This window comes from Microcebus murinus, chromosome 22, assembly GCF_040939455.1.
Source record: "Microcebus murinus isolate Inina chromosome 22, M.murinus_Inina_mat1.0, whole genome shotgun sequence".
NCBI classification, from domain to species: Eukaryota; Metazoa; Chordata; class Mammalia; order Primates; family Cheirogaleidae; genus Microcebus; species Microcebus murinus.
Window position 1 is genome coordinate 25,343,756 of NC_134125.1, and position 19,695 is coordinate 25,363,450.

At 55.3% G+C, this 19,695-nt stretch overlaps 2 protein-coding genes across 2 annotated transcripts in view; one reads left to right on the forward strand and one right to left on the reverse strand.

The window, feature by feature from the left end:
• The window catches only part of UBE2L3 (ubiquitin conjugating enzyme E2 L3), a 44,923-nt gene extending 40,013 nt beyond the window's left edge, over positions 1 to 4,910 (reverse strand). Inside the window, exon 1 of the mRNA XM_012776692.3 lies at positions 4,805 to 4,910. Coding sequence (XP_012632146.1) covers positions 4,805 to 4,831 — 27 coding nt within the window. The 5' untranslated portion in view covers positions 4,832 to 4,910. The remainder of the gene's footprint in view (positions 1 to 4,804) is intronic.
• An 8,582-nt stretch (positions 4,911 to 13,492) lies between these two features.
• LOC105877787 (RIMS-binding protein 3C) lies at positions 13,493 to 18,966 on the forward strand. The gene has a single exon (XM_012776691.3). The coding sequence runs from the start codon at positions 13,577 to 13,579 to the stop codon at positions 18,503 to 18,505; it is 4,929 nt and encodes a 1,642-aa protein (XP_012632145.2). The 5' UTR covers positions 13,493 to 13,576; the 3' UTR covers positions 18,506 to 18,966.
• The last annotated feature ends 729 nt before the right edge of the window (positions 18,967 to 19,695 follow it).

Sequence of the window (19,695 nt, forward strand, 5' to 3'; positions counted from 1 at the left end):
CTACCGGTCGAGTCCAGGCTCAGAAGGGATTTCCCTGTGGTTCTCTATGCTTTAATTCCTAACTTACTATGTGGCAGAGAAAATGCAAAATGTCTCTTGAACATTTGGTAATAAATGTCCCAATAGAATGAGAATACTTTCAAGTGACCTGGTATAGTAAAACACTAAATCAACAACTTCCTAATAGAGTTTTAACAAGATTAGAAAAGGCCCCAGTACCCTGAGACAAGTGTTTCTGTTCTAGCATATATCTTAAAAGGTCCCAAATGTTGGAATAATTGAGTATACTCTCTTTCCCAATGCCTGTCCCAATTCTCTTTTATTGTAATAGAGAAACGTTTACAAAGAACATCATTAAGGGAGGCTGAAACAGTCCCAACTTACTGTAATGCATGAATTTTGGATAAAAGATGCAATGCTATTCTCAATTTGCAAACCCCAGTGGAGTCAGGACATTTACACTGGCGTAACATCATGTACAAAACCCCCTCGCCTCCCTCACACATGCACCACCACCAGACACAGTCACTGCTTTATCATGTTAATTACCCAACCTCACAGAATCTTTTTTTTTTTTTTTGAGACAGAGTCTCACTTTGTTGCCCAGGCTAGAGTGAGTGCCGTGGCGTCAGCCTGGCTCACAGCAACCTCAATCTCCGGGGCTCAGCGATCCTACTGCCTCAGCCTCCCGAGTAGCTGGGACTACAGGCATGCGCCACCATGCCCGGCTAATTTTTTGTATATATATTTTTAGTTGGTCAATTAATTTATTTCTATTTTTGGTAGAGACGGGGTCTCGCTCAGGCTGGTTTCGAACTCCTGACCTTGAGCAATCCGCCCGCCTCGGCCTCCCAAAGTGCTAGGATTACAGGCGTGAGCCACCGCGCCCGGCCAGAGAATCTTAACCTATATACTAAACAGCAAACTAGTTCATTGCTTAGTACAATGAATTCCAAGGAATGAACTGTTACTTCATGACCTCTCCTGCTTGCTCACATGTGATTATGGACTGAGATACAGTACACCAATATGGGGTTCTGAGAGCCCATCATTTAAATAGCATTAAAAGGAAGCTACAAATCTCAATTCCTTATCTCAACAGTTGTGCCAAAATAACTAATAAAATGTCCACATGTACACCCTCTAAATCCACAAATTTCCCCTCTGAGAAAAGCCCTTCTGGGAAAATACTCAACAGAAGGGCCCCTGAGGGAGATGTGTGCAGTGTGGGATGCAGAGAAAAAATCAGGGTGCAATCAGTTTCCCTGAAGCCACACTTACAGGTTTCACTTTTGGCTTTTGTAGCAAAATTTCCCATCCTAATTGAAGCAATGGATACAATCTGGTTGTTGCCATCAAGGCTGAATTAACTGCTTACAAATTGAAATGTATTTAATGTTTTATTAACATTGTATTTCCTAAACAGGATTCTGAAAAAGATTAATCACTCTGGCAAATTTTTTGAAATCAATGATTTTATCATACTCAGTTTGCCTGGTATATGCAAATCACTCTACTTTAATAATAGTATTTTACACTATCTGCAGACAGTCTATTGTTAACCAAGAATCTTTGCTGCCAAGTGTCCCAGAAAAAGATTTTTAAAGGAAATCTAAAATTCTTTAAGATGTAATTAATTTGATCATTCAACTGTTTGATCATTCTGTTTGCTTGCTCTGCCTAAGACACACTGTTCCAGGCATTAAGTCCCAATTTTTCACCATCAAAAATCACTTATTATTTCCTGTTTTGAAAGACTCTGTTGATCAACCTGCATCAATAATTTTCTTCCTTTTTTTTTAAACTAACGAGGCTTAAACATTGACTCTCAGAGCCAATGATCAACACCATATAATCAGCATTCCCCTACTGAATTAAAAGAATTTCCTCCCACAACTTAAGAAACTGAACACACTCCTTGGAGTCTGAAATGATGGTAGTCTTGGAGTAAGAAATGAAGGTAGGGTGACAAGAGGCATGGACTTTGAGATTTGGAGCCAGGGGGGTTTATCATCTTATCTTTCTCCACCATGGTCTACTATTCCACCTTAATAACTCTCTTAACCTACCTAAACCTCACAATTTCCTCATTTGTAAAAAATAAAGACAATAATCCACTAACTTTGAGTGTTGAAAAGATAAGAGCTTATGCAAATAACCTAGCATCTTACAAGTACTTAATGTTACATATTTTTTTCTGAGCTCCAATTTTTTGAAAACACAAAAATAATTTAAAAACCAAGGCCGGGCGAGGTGGCTCACGCCTGTAATCCTAGCACTCTGGGAGGCTAAGGCAGGCGGATCGCTCAAGGTCAGGAGTTCGAAACCAGCCTGAGCAAGAGCAAGACCCCGTCTCTACTATAAATACAAAGAAATTAATTGTTCAACTAATATATATAGAAAAAAATTAGCTGGGCATGGTGGTGCATGCTTGTAGTCCCAGCTACTTGGGAGGCTTAGGCAGGAGGATTGCTTGACCCCAGGAGTTTGAGGTTGCTGTGAGCTAGGCTGACACCACAGCACTCACTCTAGCATGGGGAACAAAGCAAGACTCTGTCTCAAAAAAAAAAAAAAAAAAAACCCACAGTAAGTTCCCTCTCAGACCCCTGAGAGCCTGGGGATTCCAAACTGGGTCAACTTGGTGAGGCTAGGGGGATAATAGGATGAATTAGGTCAAGATCCCTGCCCTTCAGGATCTCAGAACCAGTGTAGGAAAAACAAGTGTGTAACACAAATCAGATTGTGACAAGTGCTCAAAGAGAAATATAAGGAAAGTGCTGTGGTCACACAAAGGAGGAAACAACTCATTCTGAAGGGCGACTGGGGTGGTGGGGTGTGCCAGCGTCCACAGAGTAGTGGGCATTGGAGTTGAACCAGGACTTCCCTGGAATGGAGAAGTGAGGAAAAGGCAGCCTTTCTCAGGTAGAATAAACAGCACATGAAAAGGGACACCACATAGCAAGTAAGCAGGAGGCTTTGCTCTGGAGTCAAGACAGAACTTTGTTAAATCACAGCTCTCTCTCTCCCTAGTTAGATAACCCAGGGCAAGCCAACAAATCTCTCTGCATTCCCTTTCCTCATCTACAAAATGGGAATAATGCCTAATTAACAGGGATTAAATATGATCATGAATATGAAGTGCAGAGTTGCAGAGAGTAAAAGCTGGAAAAATGGTAGCTTCTGCGATTAGGTGCCAAGAATAGTGGGAAACCAAAGGGTAAAGGGTAAGGCTGAACAGATTGTTTTCAGCCAGTCTAAAAAAGGTCTTGCATGCCAATAAGAGGTTAAGATGAACTGTTGAGGACAATAAAACCATAGAGGTTTTTAACAGGAGTGAAAAAATTAAATATCTGCTTTAGAACAACTCTGGTGTCCATAAATGGAAGTCAGGAAAGGAGAGCACTCATGAGGGCCCTGAGAGATAAGGGTGTGGATTCAAGTAATTTCAGTAAGATTAGAAAGCAAGGCATGCACTAAAGAAATCTTTCTAAAGTTCAATCTGCAAGGCTTAACAGACAACTGCATCTGGAGAGTAAGGAAATAAGTGATTAAAAGCCCTCTCATTTGAGTCACTGGATGAATGGTGGTATCACTGGCAGAAGAGATGAAGAGAGTTCTGGCATCTGCTGACTGTTCATTTGTACCCATCTCCATTCCAGTTTCGTAAAGTTAAATGTCCTCTCTAGCCCTTAGTGAACAAAAGAAAGGAAACATTCCAGGAGAGGGAGGGCCCAGAGGCTGTGACTTCAAGTCCAATGTCTAATTCTAGCAAGCACTGCGCTGTCCGGGACGAACCTCCGCTCTTTATCTCCCCGGAGGAAACCAGCTCCTGGACCTTTTTTATTTCCGGCCCGGTGCACCCCGGTAGCACTACCCGGCCACCGACTCAAAACGGAGACAGAGTCGACTCCGGAGGACGTTGGCAAATCCACTGGCGAAAAACTTAAGCCAATTTAGCATCTTTGTTCCTCACCAAAGGAGCCAATTAGCGAGAAAGCACCGTGCTGCATTCAAGATCCAAAGTACCAAGTTATTTTTATAAACTTTGGCCAGTTTTGACTCGAACGACTGAAGCCAACCCCCACCCCCTCAAAAAAATAGCTCTTTGCTTCATCACGGAAAGGAGATCTGGACGACTAAGTGGTGGACAGGGAAGAAGAACCGCGATTGGGGCCGAACCCACGTCTTCCTGGAGTTGGAACCTGCCCCCTGTGTGACTCTGCAGTCACAGGCGACAGTTTGCTAGGACCCAGAGAAATTTCAAACGACCCACGAACAAACTAACCTAACTTTGGTCGCCCGGCCTCCTCGTTCCTTTCTTAGCCCGAGCCTCCCAGCCTTCCGAGCTGCGGAGTGGCAGAGCCGAGCTCCAAGCCCGGCGCGCCGCGGCCCAGGGCGGGGCGGCTCCACGGCGCGGGCTCCCGTCCGGGGCTCCGGCGCTCGGGCCTTTCCCGCAGGCGCCCAGTTTGGGGGCCTCCAGGCCGAGCCCCCACATCACCGGCGCCCTCGGCCCGGGGCACGGCGGCCGCAAGGGAGGGATGCGGCCGGGCTCCGGGCGGAGTGAACGCCCCGGGCCGGGCGGGGAGGCCGGCGGCGGCTCTCAGCGCGGCCTGGCGCTCCCGCCCAGGCTGCGGCCTAGGCGGCCCCGTTAGCTCCCTCAGCTCCCGCGCGGCCCGTGCGGGCGGCGAGGCTACGCAGGGCGGGAGGCCAGGCGACGTCGCCCCGAGGAGCCCCGGCCCGCCGCCGTGGCCCGGGGCCAGGGACGCCGCCCCCCGCCAGGCCGGCGCCGGAGAATGGCTTTTACCTTCATCAGCCTCCTGCTGGCCGCCATCTTGGATCTGGTGCTGCTGCCTTCCCAGAATGCATTGCGGCGGCCTGGCGGCTGGAGCCCCCGCACTTCCTGGCGCGGGGGCGGGGCGAAGGGGCGGGGGCACGGGCCTTGCGAAGCGCCTACTGTGTGCCTGTCACAGTGCTAAGGAGGCCTGGGTGAAAAGTGAACCGGGCCGGCAGAGACCCAGCCTTTACGGAGAGTCCAATCCGGTGGCACTTACCATCAGTGCCTGGCACATAGTAGGTGCACTATAAATATGGATTGCTTAAAATAGTTAAATAACCAAGATTATTTCAGGCACTGCTAAGCGCTATGAAGAAAAGAAAACGGTGATGGGAAAATGACTGTGGGGACCTACTTTTCATTGGTAGATCTGGGAGGCCTCATTGAAGGCATGATATAAATAATGATAGCAGGGTTGGATGCGGTGGCTCACGCCTGTAATCCTAGCACTCTGGGAGGCCGAGGCGGACGGATCGCTCAAGGTCAGGAGTTCAAAACCAGCCTGAGCAAGAGCGAGACCCCGTCTCTACTATAAATAGAAAGAAATTAATTGGCCAACTAATATATATAGAAAAAATTAGCCGGGCATGGTGGCGCATGCCTGTAGTCCCAGCTACTCGGGAGGCTGAGGCAGGAGGATCGCTTGAGCCCAGGAGTTTGAGGTTGCTGTGAGCTAGGCTGACGCCACAGAATTCACTGTAGCCTGGGCAACAAAGCAAGACTCTGTCTCAAAAAAAAATAATAATAATAGCACACTGGCACCTACTAAGTGTAAGACCCTCTTTCATGTTTTCTTTTCTTTTTCTTTTTTTTTCTTTTTTACTTTTTTTCTTTTATTTCTTTTTTATTTTTTTTTCCCTAACAAAGCTCTGTGTCTGTAGTATAATGCTTAATTTTCTTTACTCCTCGAAACTGCCCTATAAGATGGTTACCATTGACATCGTCATTTTGTAGGAAACAGAAGCAGTGACTTGGCCAAGGTCACACAGCCAGCCAGGCTGCTGCTCTAGGCTGGGCTGCTGGCTCCTCGGCTAATGCTGGGCTGTAGAATGGGAAGGCTGGAGGAGAGCATGTTAAGCAGAGGAAATAGCGCTGACGAGGATCATGAGGCCATTTGGGTGGCCAGGTGGAGTAAGAGAGATTACAGGGAGGGAGGGCGGCAGGAGACAGACCACGGAGGGCCCTGTAGAAACTGGAAGGGTTGGCTTTTATTCCATGTATTGTGAGAGGCCTCTGATCGACGTGAATATCGACTGCATAGCCAGATATATGTTTTGAAGATTACTCTTTCCAGAGAATGGGGAACGGAGGTGAGTAGGGGGACAAGAAGCCAAGAAGGGGGCACTTGGAAGCCTGTTGGAGTCATCCAGGTGAAGAGGTGCTGGTGGTTTGCACCTCAGGAGGCAGAGCAGAGAGAAGGGCATAGCTCATAATGTATCTAGGCCTTGTTAAGGAGTTTTTCTCCATTTCTCAGTACACTGGTTTCCCTTGAAAGGAGAGAAGGAAAGGGCAGTGAAGAGAATATAGCCTGGAATAAGGCTGACCTCCCACACAGCATCTTGCAGGTACAGGCTTGACACAGGGAAGGAGGGAGAAACTAGATGACAAGCCCCATGCGATCAGGGACCCTGCCTTCCTCTTGCCTCTCCCAGGGCCAGCACACGGGGTGTTCAATGAGCATTTGGCACGTGTATGAGGGACTCCACCAGCTCTTCAAAGTCGTGGAAGGCTTGGAAGTCTGGAGACTGACTCTGTGTGTGATCCTGCTGTGTGCACATGGCTTGCCCTTAGTGGGTCCAGCTCAAAGAAGGAACACGGCTTTATTGGAAACTGCTTCTGTTTGTGGAGGGCCACAGAGGGAAAGGGACCCATGCCCGGAGAAATTCCAAGCCAGTTGAGGAAGTATAATTCATACCTTTGACCTTGATGTACTAAGCTGGGAATAAAGGGTGAGATCAGGAGAGGCTGAATGTTGAGGACTCACCTTTGCCGAGGTGTCCCCCTGCATCTTCACCACTGCCCTACGAGATGGCCCCAGTCCCCACTTTGCAGGTGTGGTGCTGAGGCTCTGAGCTCCAGAGTGCGTCTGCTATACAAGCACACAGGAAGTGTACCCAGGCCTGGAGGAGAAGCTGCCTGGCCCTTGGGGCCACCCTCCTGCTCCAAAACCTTTAATGTTCCCTGTAGCAAGCCTGGCTTCTTCTTTTTTTTTTTTTGAGACAGAGTCTCACTCTGTTGCCCAGGCTAGAGTGAGTGTCATGGCGTCAGCCTAGCTCACAGCAACCTCAGACTCCTGGGCTTAAGTAATCCTCCTGCCTCAGCCTCCCAAGTAGCTGGGACTACAGGCATGTGGCACCATGCCCGGCTAATTTTTTCTATATATATTAGTTGGCCAATTAATGTCTTTCTATTTATAGTAGAGACAGGGTCTTGCTCTTGCTCAGGCTGGTTTCGAACTCCTGACCTTGAGCAATCCGGCCTCGGCCTCCCAGAGTGCTAGGATTACAGGCGTGAGCCACCACGCCCGGCCAAGCCTGGCTTCTGGTCACACCGTCTCCCCTCCACTTAGCCAAACCCTATTCATACAGACCTGGCTTTTCTGTGACACCTCCACAACCACCTCATCAGAAGTGGCATCCTCCTCCTTGGCCCCAGGCTCCCTGCTCACACTTACCACATGCTGTTCCTTACTGCAGTCCGCATGGGGGCCCAGGTGCTCACCTACTAAGCCTCTGGCCCAGGTCCAGAGAGGGAGATATGCAGGTGGCACCTGCTCCCAAGGAGCTCACAGCATCCTGGGGAGGCATCAAGGAGAAGGCCAGAGGGTGGCGAGGGTTCGGTGAGGTGTGGGGGCTCTGAGGTGGGGCCTGGCAGAGACTGGGGGAGGGGCTCAGAGTGGCAAGAGTTCCCCAGTAAGCAAGAGGAGAGGGAAAAGAAAACCGGCCCGATAACTAGCGCCTGCAATCCTAGCACTCTGGGAGGCCAAGGTGGGCAGATCCTTTGAGCTCAGGAGTTTGAGACCAGCCTGAGCAAGAGCAAGACCCCGTCTCTACCAAAAATAGAAAAAATTAGCCAGACATGGTGGTGCATGCCTTTAGTCCCAGCTACTCAGGAGGCTGAGGCAGGAGGATCGCTTGAGCCCAGGAGTTTGAAGTTGCTGTGAGCTAGGCTGACGCCACGGCACTCTAGCCCAGGAGACAGAGTGAGACTCTGTCTCAAAAGAAAAAAAAAGAAAGTGCCTCTGCTGAGGCAGGAAATGGGCAATGGGCATTCACACGCGACGTGGCCAACTGGGCGCTGAACATGTACACCCACCACTGAGTTCACTGGCACCAGAGAGCAGTGCTCAGATGTTCTATTTGACAAGAGAGGAAACTGAGGCCCTGAGAGAAGCAGCTTGCCCTGCATTACTTGGTTAGGAAGCGGGGCACCAGGAATTGGACCTCCATCTAGTGCATACTGGTGAAGCTCTGCCTCAACCTCCCTGTGCCCACCCAAAGCCTCACTTCCCATACCCCTCCATCTCCACCACCAGTACTCCAGCCACACTGTGTCCCCTGCCTGTGCCCAAGCTGTTCCCTTTGCCTGTGATGCTTTTGTCATTCTCTTCCTCCAACACCCACCATGTCCCTCTGGCAAGTGCTATTCATCCTCAAGGACTCAACTTACCACGTTCACTCGGATAACCTGACAGCCTGCTGCACGCCAGGCCCCCTAGAGTGCAAGGGCAGCACACAACATCTCATTTGAGGTCAGAACTGTTATAAGCTCTATTTACAGATGCTAAAACTGAGGCTCAAGCTGTTAACCAACTTCTTAGCCATCTGGCTGGTCAGAGGCTCAAGCCCAAGCCTGCTCTTGAACTTCAAGGGCCAAATCAAGGTCTGGGAGTGCTCAGGTGATTTAAAAGACTCCTTCTTTCCCTCCTTCTTCCCTCTCACCTCCCCTCTTCCTTTTTTTAATTTAAAAAAATTTTTTTAGCAACAGGGTCTTGCTTTGTTGCCCAGGCTGGAGTGCAGTGGCATGGTCATAGCTCACTGCAGCCTTGAACTCCTGGCCCCAAGTGGTCCTCCTGCCTCAGCCTCCCAAGTAGCTGGGACTACAGGCACATGCAACCACACCTTCCCTTCTATCTTCCTATCCTTCCCTTCTACCCTTCTATCCTCCTTCCTCTCTTCTTTCCTTCTCCCTCCCTCCCTTTCTCTCTTCCTCCTGCCCTCCCTCACTCCGTGGTCTGTGCTTGGTGAATGAAGAAATTAACACAACATAGTGCCTGGTCCCCACCATGTCCTGGTCAGGTTGGATGCCCAAGAAACATTTGATGAAGGACTGTCCCCTGACCTAGAGCTATGACCAAGTGACAGAACAAATGGCCATCACCACTGGTGCTGTTTGGCAGGTGGGCGAGGCCTTGTGTTCAGGCTGCAGAAGGAGGGTGATTGGAATACAGCCAAAGGGGAGAAAAATAGAGATGCCCAAAGGTGGAAGACAGGTCTGTCCTGACAGTGGAGGTGTGGGGAACAGTGATGCTGCCGAAGTGAGATCCTTGGAAAGCAGTAGCTACTTGCCCAAGGGCTTGAGGATTGCAGTGCCACTCAGGCTGCCAGAGCCACCAGGTGAAGGCTCTGCAAGTGCCAGTTCAGAGCCCAAACTTTGATCACACAGGGTTGGACACAAGTCCCTGTGTGACACTGGGCAGTTTTCCCATCTGGAGAGACTAGTGCCAGCCCCTTGGCTGTGGTGAGGATTCAGGGACCAGGTGTGTAAAGGGCAGTTGGGGAAGTGACTGGCCACACGCAGAGGCACACGTGCCAGGGAGCTAGGCCAGGGTGACAGGCCAGCCCAGCAGGCCGGGGGCGCCAGCCAGAGTGCTGGAAGCTGGCATACATGCTGCCACTTCCTGCCTGGGAGGACATGGACCAGCCAGGGCCCAGGCTGCAGGGCCCATGAAGTGGGGGCAGAGAGCAGCCTAGTCCCTCTCCAGGTATCCAGCCCCAACCAGGAGAGGTCAGTGCTGGGGGTGGAAGGAACTCACCCTGTTGGGAGCCAGCTGGGTTACCCTCCCCCTCTGAGCTTCAGCCCTCCCAGTGCCTCCAAATGAGGACATGACAGGATTGTCAAGTATCAACGCCAGAGCAGATGGGGGTCTGCCCTGGGAGAGGCGGGCATGGGCCAGAGCTGGTGCAGACAGCTCTCCATCCTTCTGCCCACAATCCCCTCTCAGTTCCTCTGAGTGGCCCTCACTCCCTCCCGTTCAGCTCTCAGCTCATTTCCTTGCTTCCAGGAAGCCTGCTCTGATGGGCTCTTCTCCCCCGGCACCACACTCCTCACCCACAGCCCCTGCCCAAGCTGCAATTTTACCATGTTCCTTTGGGATTTTGTATTTAGCCTTTGTGTCCTCCCTTAGTCTGCCAACCCTGTGAGGGCAGCGGCCACATCTGGCCTGTCTGCCTCTGTCTTCTTCAGTCATGTATTTATTGGGTACCTATCCTGTGCCAGGTACTGTTCTAGACACGGAGACAGCAGAGAACAAACAGAAAACACATTGACACAAAAAGAAGGGCCTCAAAATGTAAAGCTGGAGCTACTGGAGCTACAGGGGTGTGATGCTTAAACCTCTCCTGCGGGCCCTTACGGTGGAGCCCGTGCCTCTCCCCATGGCCAGGCGAGTTCTGCAAAGCTTGAGGCTTTAATGGCAGCACAGAGATGGCATGGTAAGGATGTGAACCAGGTCACCCGGGATCCCAAACCCATGGCTCCAAAGGTCATAGACTGGGGCTCTCGGGAGAGGCAACATGGAATACAGGACTGGCCATGTGAGGCCAACTGAGATGGGGGACACGTTGCCATCTGTCAGGGTCAGTGGAGTGGTGGAGTGTTTGGTGGAGGGTGTATGTGTATATGCACATAACAGACAGCAGGGCCACTGACCCACAGGCTTTCACACTTGTTTCCAGGAGCAGAACTCCTTATTAAATCAAAGTCCTCCTTAAAACCTGATAAATGACACTAATGAGTAGATCTTCCCATGGAAGCAGGTAAGGGCAGTGTCTCCCTTTCAGCTTCCAGCATATCCCATAGCCCTGTGCTACAGTATTTCCAAGGAACCCTGGAGCCCTAAGGATTCCAGTCTGAAATCCATCCATGTAATCCATCCTTTTCATTTTATAGGTGAGAAAGCAGGACCTGCAGAAGGTAGCACGTGGTGAGCTAATGCCAGGATCTTGCCCCAGTCTGCAACTCCTTCCTATAAGTCTTGGGCACCAGCAATGTGCCAGCTTACATGCAGGGACACAGTGGGGACCCAGGAAGATATGTCCCCTTGGACACATCTCCCTCAGCTCAGAGTCACTGGGGGTGACAGACAGGTCACTGGACAATCACTACACAACATTGTGAAAGCAGAGATGGCAGAAGCCTAGGCCTGGGGAAGCCCTGCTTTGCTCAACCACTCAGCCATCTTCCAGAACGCCTTGGGCATGCCATGGGGGGCACCAGCACAGGCAGTTGCTGGATGGTGACTTGTGGGGTTCCTAGAGACTCAGCCCAGTGTCCTCCTCCTTGGTGGCAGCCTGCCCTCCTGACCTGATAGTTTTGGGGCCCACTTGAGCCTGCAGCAAGGCATTCAGGCTGAGGAGCCCCACCCATCACTCGGAAGTGACAACCCCGATCTGACCCAGCTACCCCAGTACTCTGGCAGGCCACCTGTTCCTGCCACGCCTCTGGAAGACAGGACTGTGATGAGAATTCCATGAAGACAGCCCTCCCTGTAGCTACCATGTTTACCCGAAAATAAGACAGGGTCTTATATTTATTTTTCCTCAAGAAGACACCCTAGGGCTTATTTTCAGGAGATGTGTTATTTTCCCCTCAAAGCCTCAGCTTGCAGCACGCACAGGATGGCCAGGACCTGACAGGGGGAGCCAACCTTGTTGGTGGGGCTGCCTGCACCTTTCCGGTCACCTCTGGGACAGTAGCTGTCCGGATGGGGCAGATGAGAAGGGCTGCTCGTCTTCTTTCCCTCTCCGTGACGAAATGCATGGGTTGTGCGGATAAGGGTACGATGCGTAGCCACGCCCATCACTGGGTCTCATTTTGGGGGTGGGGCTTCTATTGCGCAGAGGCTTAGAAATCCTGCGAGGGCTTATTTTATGGGTAGGTCTTATTTTCAGGGAAACACGGTAGTACATCAAGGAGCCCAGCCCCGGTTCAGGGCTTACGGCCATTCCCACATCTCATCCCCCCAGCACATCCACCTCACCTCTCAAAAAGAACATCTGAGCCAGGCACAGTGGCATGCACCTACTGTCCCAGATACTCAGGAGGCTGAGGCAGGAAGACTGCTTGAGCCCAGAAGTTCAAATCCAGCCTGGGCAAAGTAGTGAGACTCCCGTCTCTAAACTAAATAATAATAGGTAAAAAGAACATCTGGAGCCATAACCCCCTGTGTTCTTGCTACACACCCCTTCCCAAAGGCATTTCCTGTGCATTTAGGGGAACCTGGTTTGAAAAACTTGAGCATAGTGGAAAGGGTGGAGCCAGAGAGCCACATGCTGAGTGAACACAGCAGCTGTGAGAGGTCCAGATGCTTCCCAGGCCAAGCAGACATCACAGGGGTGATGTCTGTGGCCTCTAACTCATCTGGATGCAGATGCCACATGTCCGTCCATCTCCCACAAGCCACTTGGTGCCAGGGGCAGAAAGGGAAGAGAGAAGCCAGTTTAAAACAGGGTTCCTGGGCTCCGAAGCCACACAGGTGGCCAATCAGAGAGAGGCTGTGTGTGTGGGCATGTGTATGTGTGTGTGTGTTTGTGTGTTCTGCAGCTTGGGACTCTGATGACATTTCTGCTGTGGCCTGACCCTCACTCCTGGCCCAGCCTGAGGTCTCCACCCAAGGCCCCAGTGAGCCCAGACCCTGGGGCTCCAGCCTTTGCTGCCAGGTGGTACCTAGACATGGGAGGTAAGCAGTCCAGGTGGCCCAGTTAGGCATTCCCCCTTGCACCCTTCCTACCTGCCCCACTCTAGGGCCCTATGCCACCTTGCTGGGGAGGGACTTTTCACTTACACCTTCTCTGAGCCCACTCTAGGCAGCGACACAAATGCGTATCAGACACACCCTTTCCCCCAAAGGACTGGGAGGACAAGTGGGGGTGATTAGGGCTGTTATGGGGCTGTAGGATCCTGGGGAGCCCAGGTCCAGCCAAGTGCAGGCATCTCCTGCTGTGTTCCTCAGCCATCTAAGCTAAACGCACCACCTGAACCCAAGGCAAAGCCTGGCCAGGTCTGCCCGCGCCCCACCTGTGGCCAAAACCACACACCTAGCCCTTTCTCCGGCATTAGGAGCAGCAGCCCTGGCTCTCCTGGGGCACCTTGGCCTGCAGGAATTGCACAGCGACTGGGACGGTGCCTGGGGTGGGTCACAAGGGGCATGGTACCCTGCCAGGAACAAGAAAGGTGTGGAGCAGAAAGAGATCCAGGCATCCCAGGAGAGTCATGGGCCAGTTTGAGCAGGGGTATGGTAAGCCCAGCCCTGGCCTAGCCAGCCTGAGAAGCGCGTGGGCAGACACCCGCAGCAGGAGGTGAAGGACCATGCCCAGAGGCGGAAGGGGCGCGCGGAGACACCCCCCCCAGGCGCCGGAAGGGGCGCGCGCCGCCGGGCGGTTGGCCGCGGCCTGGGCGGCGGCCGTTGGCGAACTGCGGCCTGCCAGGCGAGGTCAGGCGTCTGGCCGGGCCGCGGCCACAATGACCAAGGATTCGCCCAGCCCGTCGGGCGGTGGCCGCGCGTTGCCCAAGAAATCGGGCGGCCCCGGCCCGGCAGCGGCGGTGCTGGAGGAGCAGAGGCGGGAGCTGGAGAAGCTGCGGGCCGAGCTGGAGGCGGAGCGGGCGCGCGGGCGGGCCGAACGGCGACACTTCGCGGCCCAGGCGCGCCAGCTGCGGGAGGCGGCCGAGCGAGAGCGGCAGCAGCTGGCCGACCATCTGCGCTCCAAGTGGGAGGCGCAGCGCGGCCGGGAGCTGCGGCAGCTGCAGGAGGAGGTGCAGCGGGAGCGCGAGGCCGAGATCCGGCAGCTGCTGCGCTGGAAGGAGGCCGAGATGCGGCAGCTGCAGCAGCTGCTGCACCGCGAGCGCGACGGCGTGGTGCGCCAGGCGCGGGAGCTGCAGCGCCAGCTGGCCGAGGAGCTGGTGAACCGCGGCTACTGCTGCCGCGCGGGGGCGCCCGCGGGCTCCGCGGCGCAGTGTCGCTGTCGCCTGCAGGACGTGCTGGCGCAGCTTCGCTGGGAAACCGACGGCGAGCAGGCCGCGCGCATCCGCCACCTGCAGGCGGCTCGGGACGTGGAGCGCCAGCTCTTCCTCAAGTACATCCTGGAGCACTTTCGCTGGCACCCCGTTTTGCCCGCACCCCCAGGCCCTCGGGCCACGCACTCCTCGGAAGAGCCGCTCCTCGAGATCTCAGGCGGCGAGCTTCACGCCGCGAAGTCAGCCTGTCGACTTGACTCTCTTGACAGCCTGAGCGCCGGCGTCCGCGTCCGTTCCCGCTCCCTCGACCTGGTGTCCTCCGCGCGCTCCAGCTCCCCAAGCGGGCTGCTCTCCACGCGTGCCAGCTCCCTCGATTCCTTGGCACCAGAGCGTTCCCGCTCGCTCGACAGCACCCTGAGTCGCCCCAAGGCCTCTGTCCGCAAGGAGCGGGCCTCCTCTTCAGACACCTCCGCCCCGGGCTCCCCGAGCCCCTCCCCGCCGCCGCCCCCGCTCCCGCCACCATCGGCACGCAGGTCACCGAGCGACCCGCGGGGAGAAGACGGCTCCGAGAGCAAGCCCTGCGACGCCTCGACCCCCTCGGCCCCGGGCCTGGACTGCCGCGAGCTGGCGAAGCAGAACTCGGAGCTGGCCGAGGCGCTGCAGGTGCTGGCGCGCCGCTGCTCCGACCTGCGCGAGGAGAACCTGCAGCTGCGGCGCGCCGGCGTCTCCGACGGGGCCGACGAGAAGGTGAAGCGGCTCAAGGTGAAGCACGCGGAGCTGGCTGGTCTCGCGCGCCGCCTGGAGGACCGGGCCCGCCTGCTGCAGGAGACCAACCTGCGGGCAGTTAGCGCGCCTGTGCCCTGCGAGAGTCGCACCAACCTGGAGCTGTGCCAGGCCTTTGCGCGTCAGCGCGCCCAGGACTTGTCTGAGCAGGCGAGCGCGCTGCTAGCCAAGGACAAGCAGATCGAAGAGCTGCGGCAGGAGTGCTACCTGCTGCAGGCGCGTGTCGCCTCAGGCCTCGGCAGTGACGCGCATCCTGGAGACAGTGCCCAGTGGCTCAACGCCAGCGACTTAGACCGGCTGCACCGCGAGTCCCAGCGGGAAGTGCTGCGCCTGCAGAGGCAGCTAACGCTGCAGCAGGGCCAGGGTGGCGCCCAGGCAGAGGCGGGAGGCCAGAGCGGCCCCTGCAAGGAGGCGCGACGCCAGGTGCAGGCGCTGGAGCGCGAGCTGGGAGCGCGGTGCCGCGAGTGCGAGGAGCTGGGCGCCCAGGCGGCGGCGGCGCGGCGGCGTGGCGAGGAAGCAGAGGTGCAGCTGCAGGCGGCGCTGCGCAAGGGCGCCTGGCTGGCGGAGGAGAACGGGCGGCTGCAGGCACAGGCCGACTGGGTGCAGAAGGTGGCGGCTGAGAACAGCGACGTGCGCGGGCAGTTGGGCCGCGCGTGTCAGGAGCGCGACGCTGCAGGCCTGCTGGCCGAGCAGCTGCTGCAGCAGGCGGCCAGTGGGCAGGACAGGCAGCAGCAGCTGCAGCACGACCTGCAGAAGGCTCTGTGCGACCTCCAAGCTGCCCGGAAGGAGATACAGGCGCTGCAGTGTCAGCCTGGCCACCCTCCAGAACAGCCCTGGGAGGCCACTCAAGCCCCGGAATCCCAAACCAGGAGTAACAGAAGGCTCAAGTCCCAGCCAAGGGCTGAAGATCGCACACAGTCACAGCCCAGCAGAGACAAACAGGAGAGAAGGGAGGCCATCCTGGATGTGAGCCCAGTTGCCCTTGGGGAGCCAGCCAGTGTCCCTCACGTGCCAGACAGAGTCCTTGCCAGCCCGCCTCCAGACTCCAGGCCTCAGGCCAAGAAAACCAGCTCCCAGTCGAGCTCCTCCTCTGAGGTTGAGTCCGTGTGGGCCACTGTGCCCTCCTGCCCTACTCTGGACATGGACACGGCCAGTGAGGTGGATGATCTGGAGCCTGACAGTGTGTCCCCACCCCTGGAAGTGGGAGGCTCAGAGGCTCCTGCCGCCCCCAAGCTCAAGGTTTTCCTGGCTCAATATAGCTACAACCCATTTGAGGGGCCCAACGAGCACCCTGAGGGTGAGCTACCCCTCACAGCTGGGGACTATGTGTATGTCTTTGGGGACATGGACGAAGATGGCTTCTATGAGGGAGAGCTTGAGGATGGCAGGCGGGGACTGGTGCCCTCCAACTTGGTGGAGCAGGTTCCAGACAGCAACATCCCGGGTTGCCTGCCCCCCAAGTCCCCTGACCTTGGCCACACCCACCTCCCAGATGGGCAGGGCAAAGCTTCGAAGGAAGACAGTTTATTACCTGGGGAAGCCCCGGGAGCAGTGGACAGGGGGCTGTGCCAGTTAGGAAGGGTGGGCCCCAAGGCAGAAGTACCAATAGACATCTTGCATTCGAAGACAGAAGCCCAGCAGCCGGGCTCGCCGCAGAGCGTGGGGGAGCAGAGCTTCTCCAGACCCCTTCGAGGGCCCAATGGGGTGTTCTGTGTGGCTCCTACGCAACTACACCTGCACAGTGTCACAGCCACATCGGCCAAGATCACCTGGACCTACCACAGCAGCAGCCACTCCCACGTGGTGTACCTCGGTGAGCAAAAGCACGCCCTGACCCCAGCAGGTGTGAGCTGCTACACCTTCCATGGCCTACATCCTGGCACAAAATACCAGACACGCGTGGAGGTGCGGCTGCCGGGGGACCTGCTGCAGGTGCACCGGGAAACAATGTCCTCCACTCTCACGTTCAACACACCTTTGGCAGGACCGCCCCACCCTCCTCTGGACGTGCTGGTGGAGCGCCACACCTTGCCAGGCCTCCTGGTGGTCAGCTGGCTCCCTGTGACCATTGACTCTGCGGGGTCCTCCAATGGAGTCCAGGTCACTGGCTACGCTGTATATGCTGATGGGTTAAAAGTTTCGGAGGTCACCGATGCCACTGCCGGGAGCACTCTGTTGGAATTTTCTCAGCTGCAAGTGCCTCTAACATGCCAGAAGGTCTCAGTGAGAACCATGTCACTCTGTGGTGAGTCTCTGGATTCAGTGCCAGCTCAGGTCCCTGAGGACTGCTTCCCATGCCACCAATTGCCAGAGACTCCTCCCTTTCGCTATACTTGCGGCGACCCATCCACCTGCACAATCACCTTCCCCGTCTGCCCTCAGAAGCTGGCACTGGCTCCTCTGAGTGCCAAGGCCAGCCCCCATGCCCCTGGAAGCTGCGGGGAGCCCCAGGCCAAGTTCCTAGAAGCATTGCCGGAAGAACCTCTGAGGAGGCGGTCTCTAATGTCCAACCTATGCTCAGAAGGAGAATGTCCAAGTTCAGGGGCTGGCAGCCAAGCCCAGCGGCTCACAGAGGCCCAGGAGGGCTGGAGAAAGGACCTGCTCTTTCAGAAGAGTCCCCAAAACCACAGGCCACTTTTGCTCAGTGGCCAGCCTGGGGTCAGAGAAAACTGCTGCAGGCATATGGGCACCAGCAAAAGCCTTGCTTCGGGATTTCTCCGTCTGTCCCATGAGTGCAGGCCCAGGAAAGAGCCATGTCAGAAGAAGGCTGCCCTTGAGAAGGCCCTCAGGCAAAAGCCAGACGTGCAGGTGTTCACGCCTCCGCAGCTGGATGGCAGCCAGCGACGTGCACCTGACCTCCGTGACATTCTGGAGGAGGGGGAGGCAGTGTCGTTGGATGCGCAGGGCACAGAGCAGCGAGGGCAGAGAAAGGAGCTTGGGCCCCAGTGCAGGCGAGGACAGGCTCTGGGGGACAAGCGAGAGTGCCAGCTCCATGAGCCCAGCTCAGTGCGGTGTCCAGCTCCCTCTAGCAAAGCCGGTAAAATGTCCAGGGGTGGCCCCCCACCGCCGGGGACAGGGACCAACACTCCAGCCAGGGTCTTTGTGGCCCTCTTTGATTATAATCCCCCAGCGATGTCTGCCACCTCTGAGGCTGCAGAGGAGGAGCTGGCCTTCCAGAAAGGGCAGTTGCTGAAAGTGTGGGGCTCTCGGGACCCCCACGGCTTCTACCGCGGCGAGTGCAATGGGCGAGTGGGCACCATCCCTGGGCACCTGGTGGCCGAGGCAGAACTGGGCATGGAGTGGACTGATGGGAGGTGGCATTTGTGGACACAAGGGCACCTGCCCTCTGTGGCCCACCTTGGGAACACTGGGGGGCTGCTCAACAGCCCCCAGCGCTCCTCTCCCAGTCCCCAAGGGAACTCCAGCAGACCCCCACTGTGGACTCCAAAGACCATGATGGCAGCTCTGGACTATGATCCCCGGGCCGGGCGAGCAGGCAGCCGGGCAAAGGGCAAACTGGCGCTGAGGGCGGGGGATGTGGTCACAGTCTACGGGCCTGTGGATGACAAGGGATTCTACTATGGAGAGTCAGGTGGCCACAGTGGCCTGGTCCCAGCCCACTTGCTGGATCACATGTTCCTTCATGGAGAGTGAACAAGGCTCCTGGCATGTGTGGTGGCCTCTGGCTGCCCACACCCCGCCAGAGAAGCAAGCGTGTGGACCCTCACACCAGCACCCCTCCTGCCCACCATAAGCAGCATTTGCTGCAAGTGCTGTGTTAAACCAATGGCAGTCCCCAAGCGTTCCCTAGCCTCTGAAAGGAGCACCGCCTAAATGTGAGTTGAGTCGTTTCCAAAAGCCAGTCCCTGAGAGTTTGACAGCCTGTGTCAGAGTTGTCGATAACTATATTAGGCATCGGAGACGTGCCTTTTTCTGTGGCCAGTGTGTGTTTTCTTTAGGAGTTAAATGTTATTCAGCCATTGCCTTCTGTGAAAGTCTCAAGAAAATTCTGCATTTAAAACAAAAAAAAGCAATCAGAATGTTATTTTTCTATCCTATGTTCAACCCCTCATTAAAATGTTCATAGAAAAAATAATATTTTAGAAGTTAAAGCACAAGCAAGGGAAACACGAGCATGCCTCTTCCTCTCTCTTCTGTCCAGTGGGTCTGCAGGAGCTGGCCGGGGACGGAGGGCGGCCCTTACTCTTTAGATTACGCTCAGGGTCTGCTAGGGTGGCTGCACAGGGCACGGCCAAGAGCCAGCACTGAGAAACAGGGGCCCAAGGGCTTGGCTGGCCAGACGTCTCCTGAGGGCATCCCCTGCACCCAGGCTGTGTTACCGAGGAGCCCAGTGTGAGGGGTGGGTAGGGTCAGTGTCTCCCAGCTGGGGGTCCCACTTTCCTGAGGCACTTTGTAAGGCTTCTCCCTGGGAGGACATTTCCTTATTGGTCCCATTTTGCAGAGTCAGCTGAGGCTCAGAGCCATCTCTTCCATGGCCTTCCCAGGCTCCCTCTCCAGGGTGGGGACAAGGGATACTCTCAATCCTTCTCTGCTTCTGTTTGAGGCCCCTCCAACTCCCCACGTCCAACACCGCTGCCTGAGCGAGGACGCTGCCTGCCCAGGTGAAACTAGAAAGGACCAGAAGCACCCCAGGGCAGAAAGATTGGAGCCACCGGCTGGTTTCATGGCAAGTTGCCGAATTGGGGCCAGAGGTTTCCACCATGCTGTCCCTGGGGCTGAAGGTGGGGACAAAGAAGGGGCAGGCCCGAGGGCTGTCTCCACCTGACACATTTACAGCCGCCTGATCCTCAGAGAACACACGAGCCGCAGGGGCGGCTGCGGGG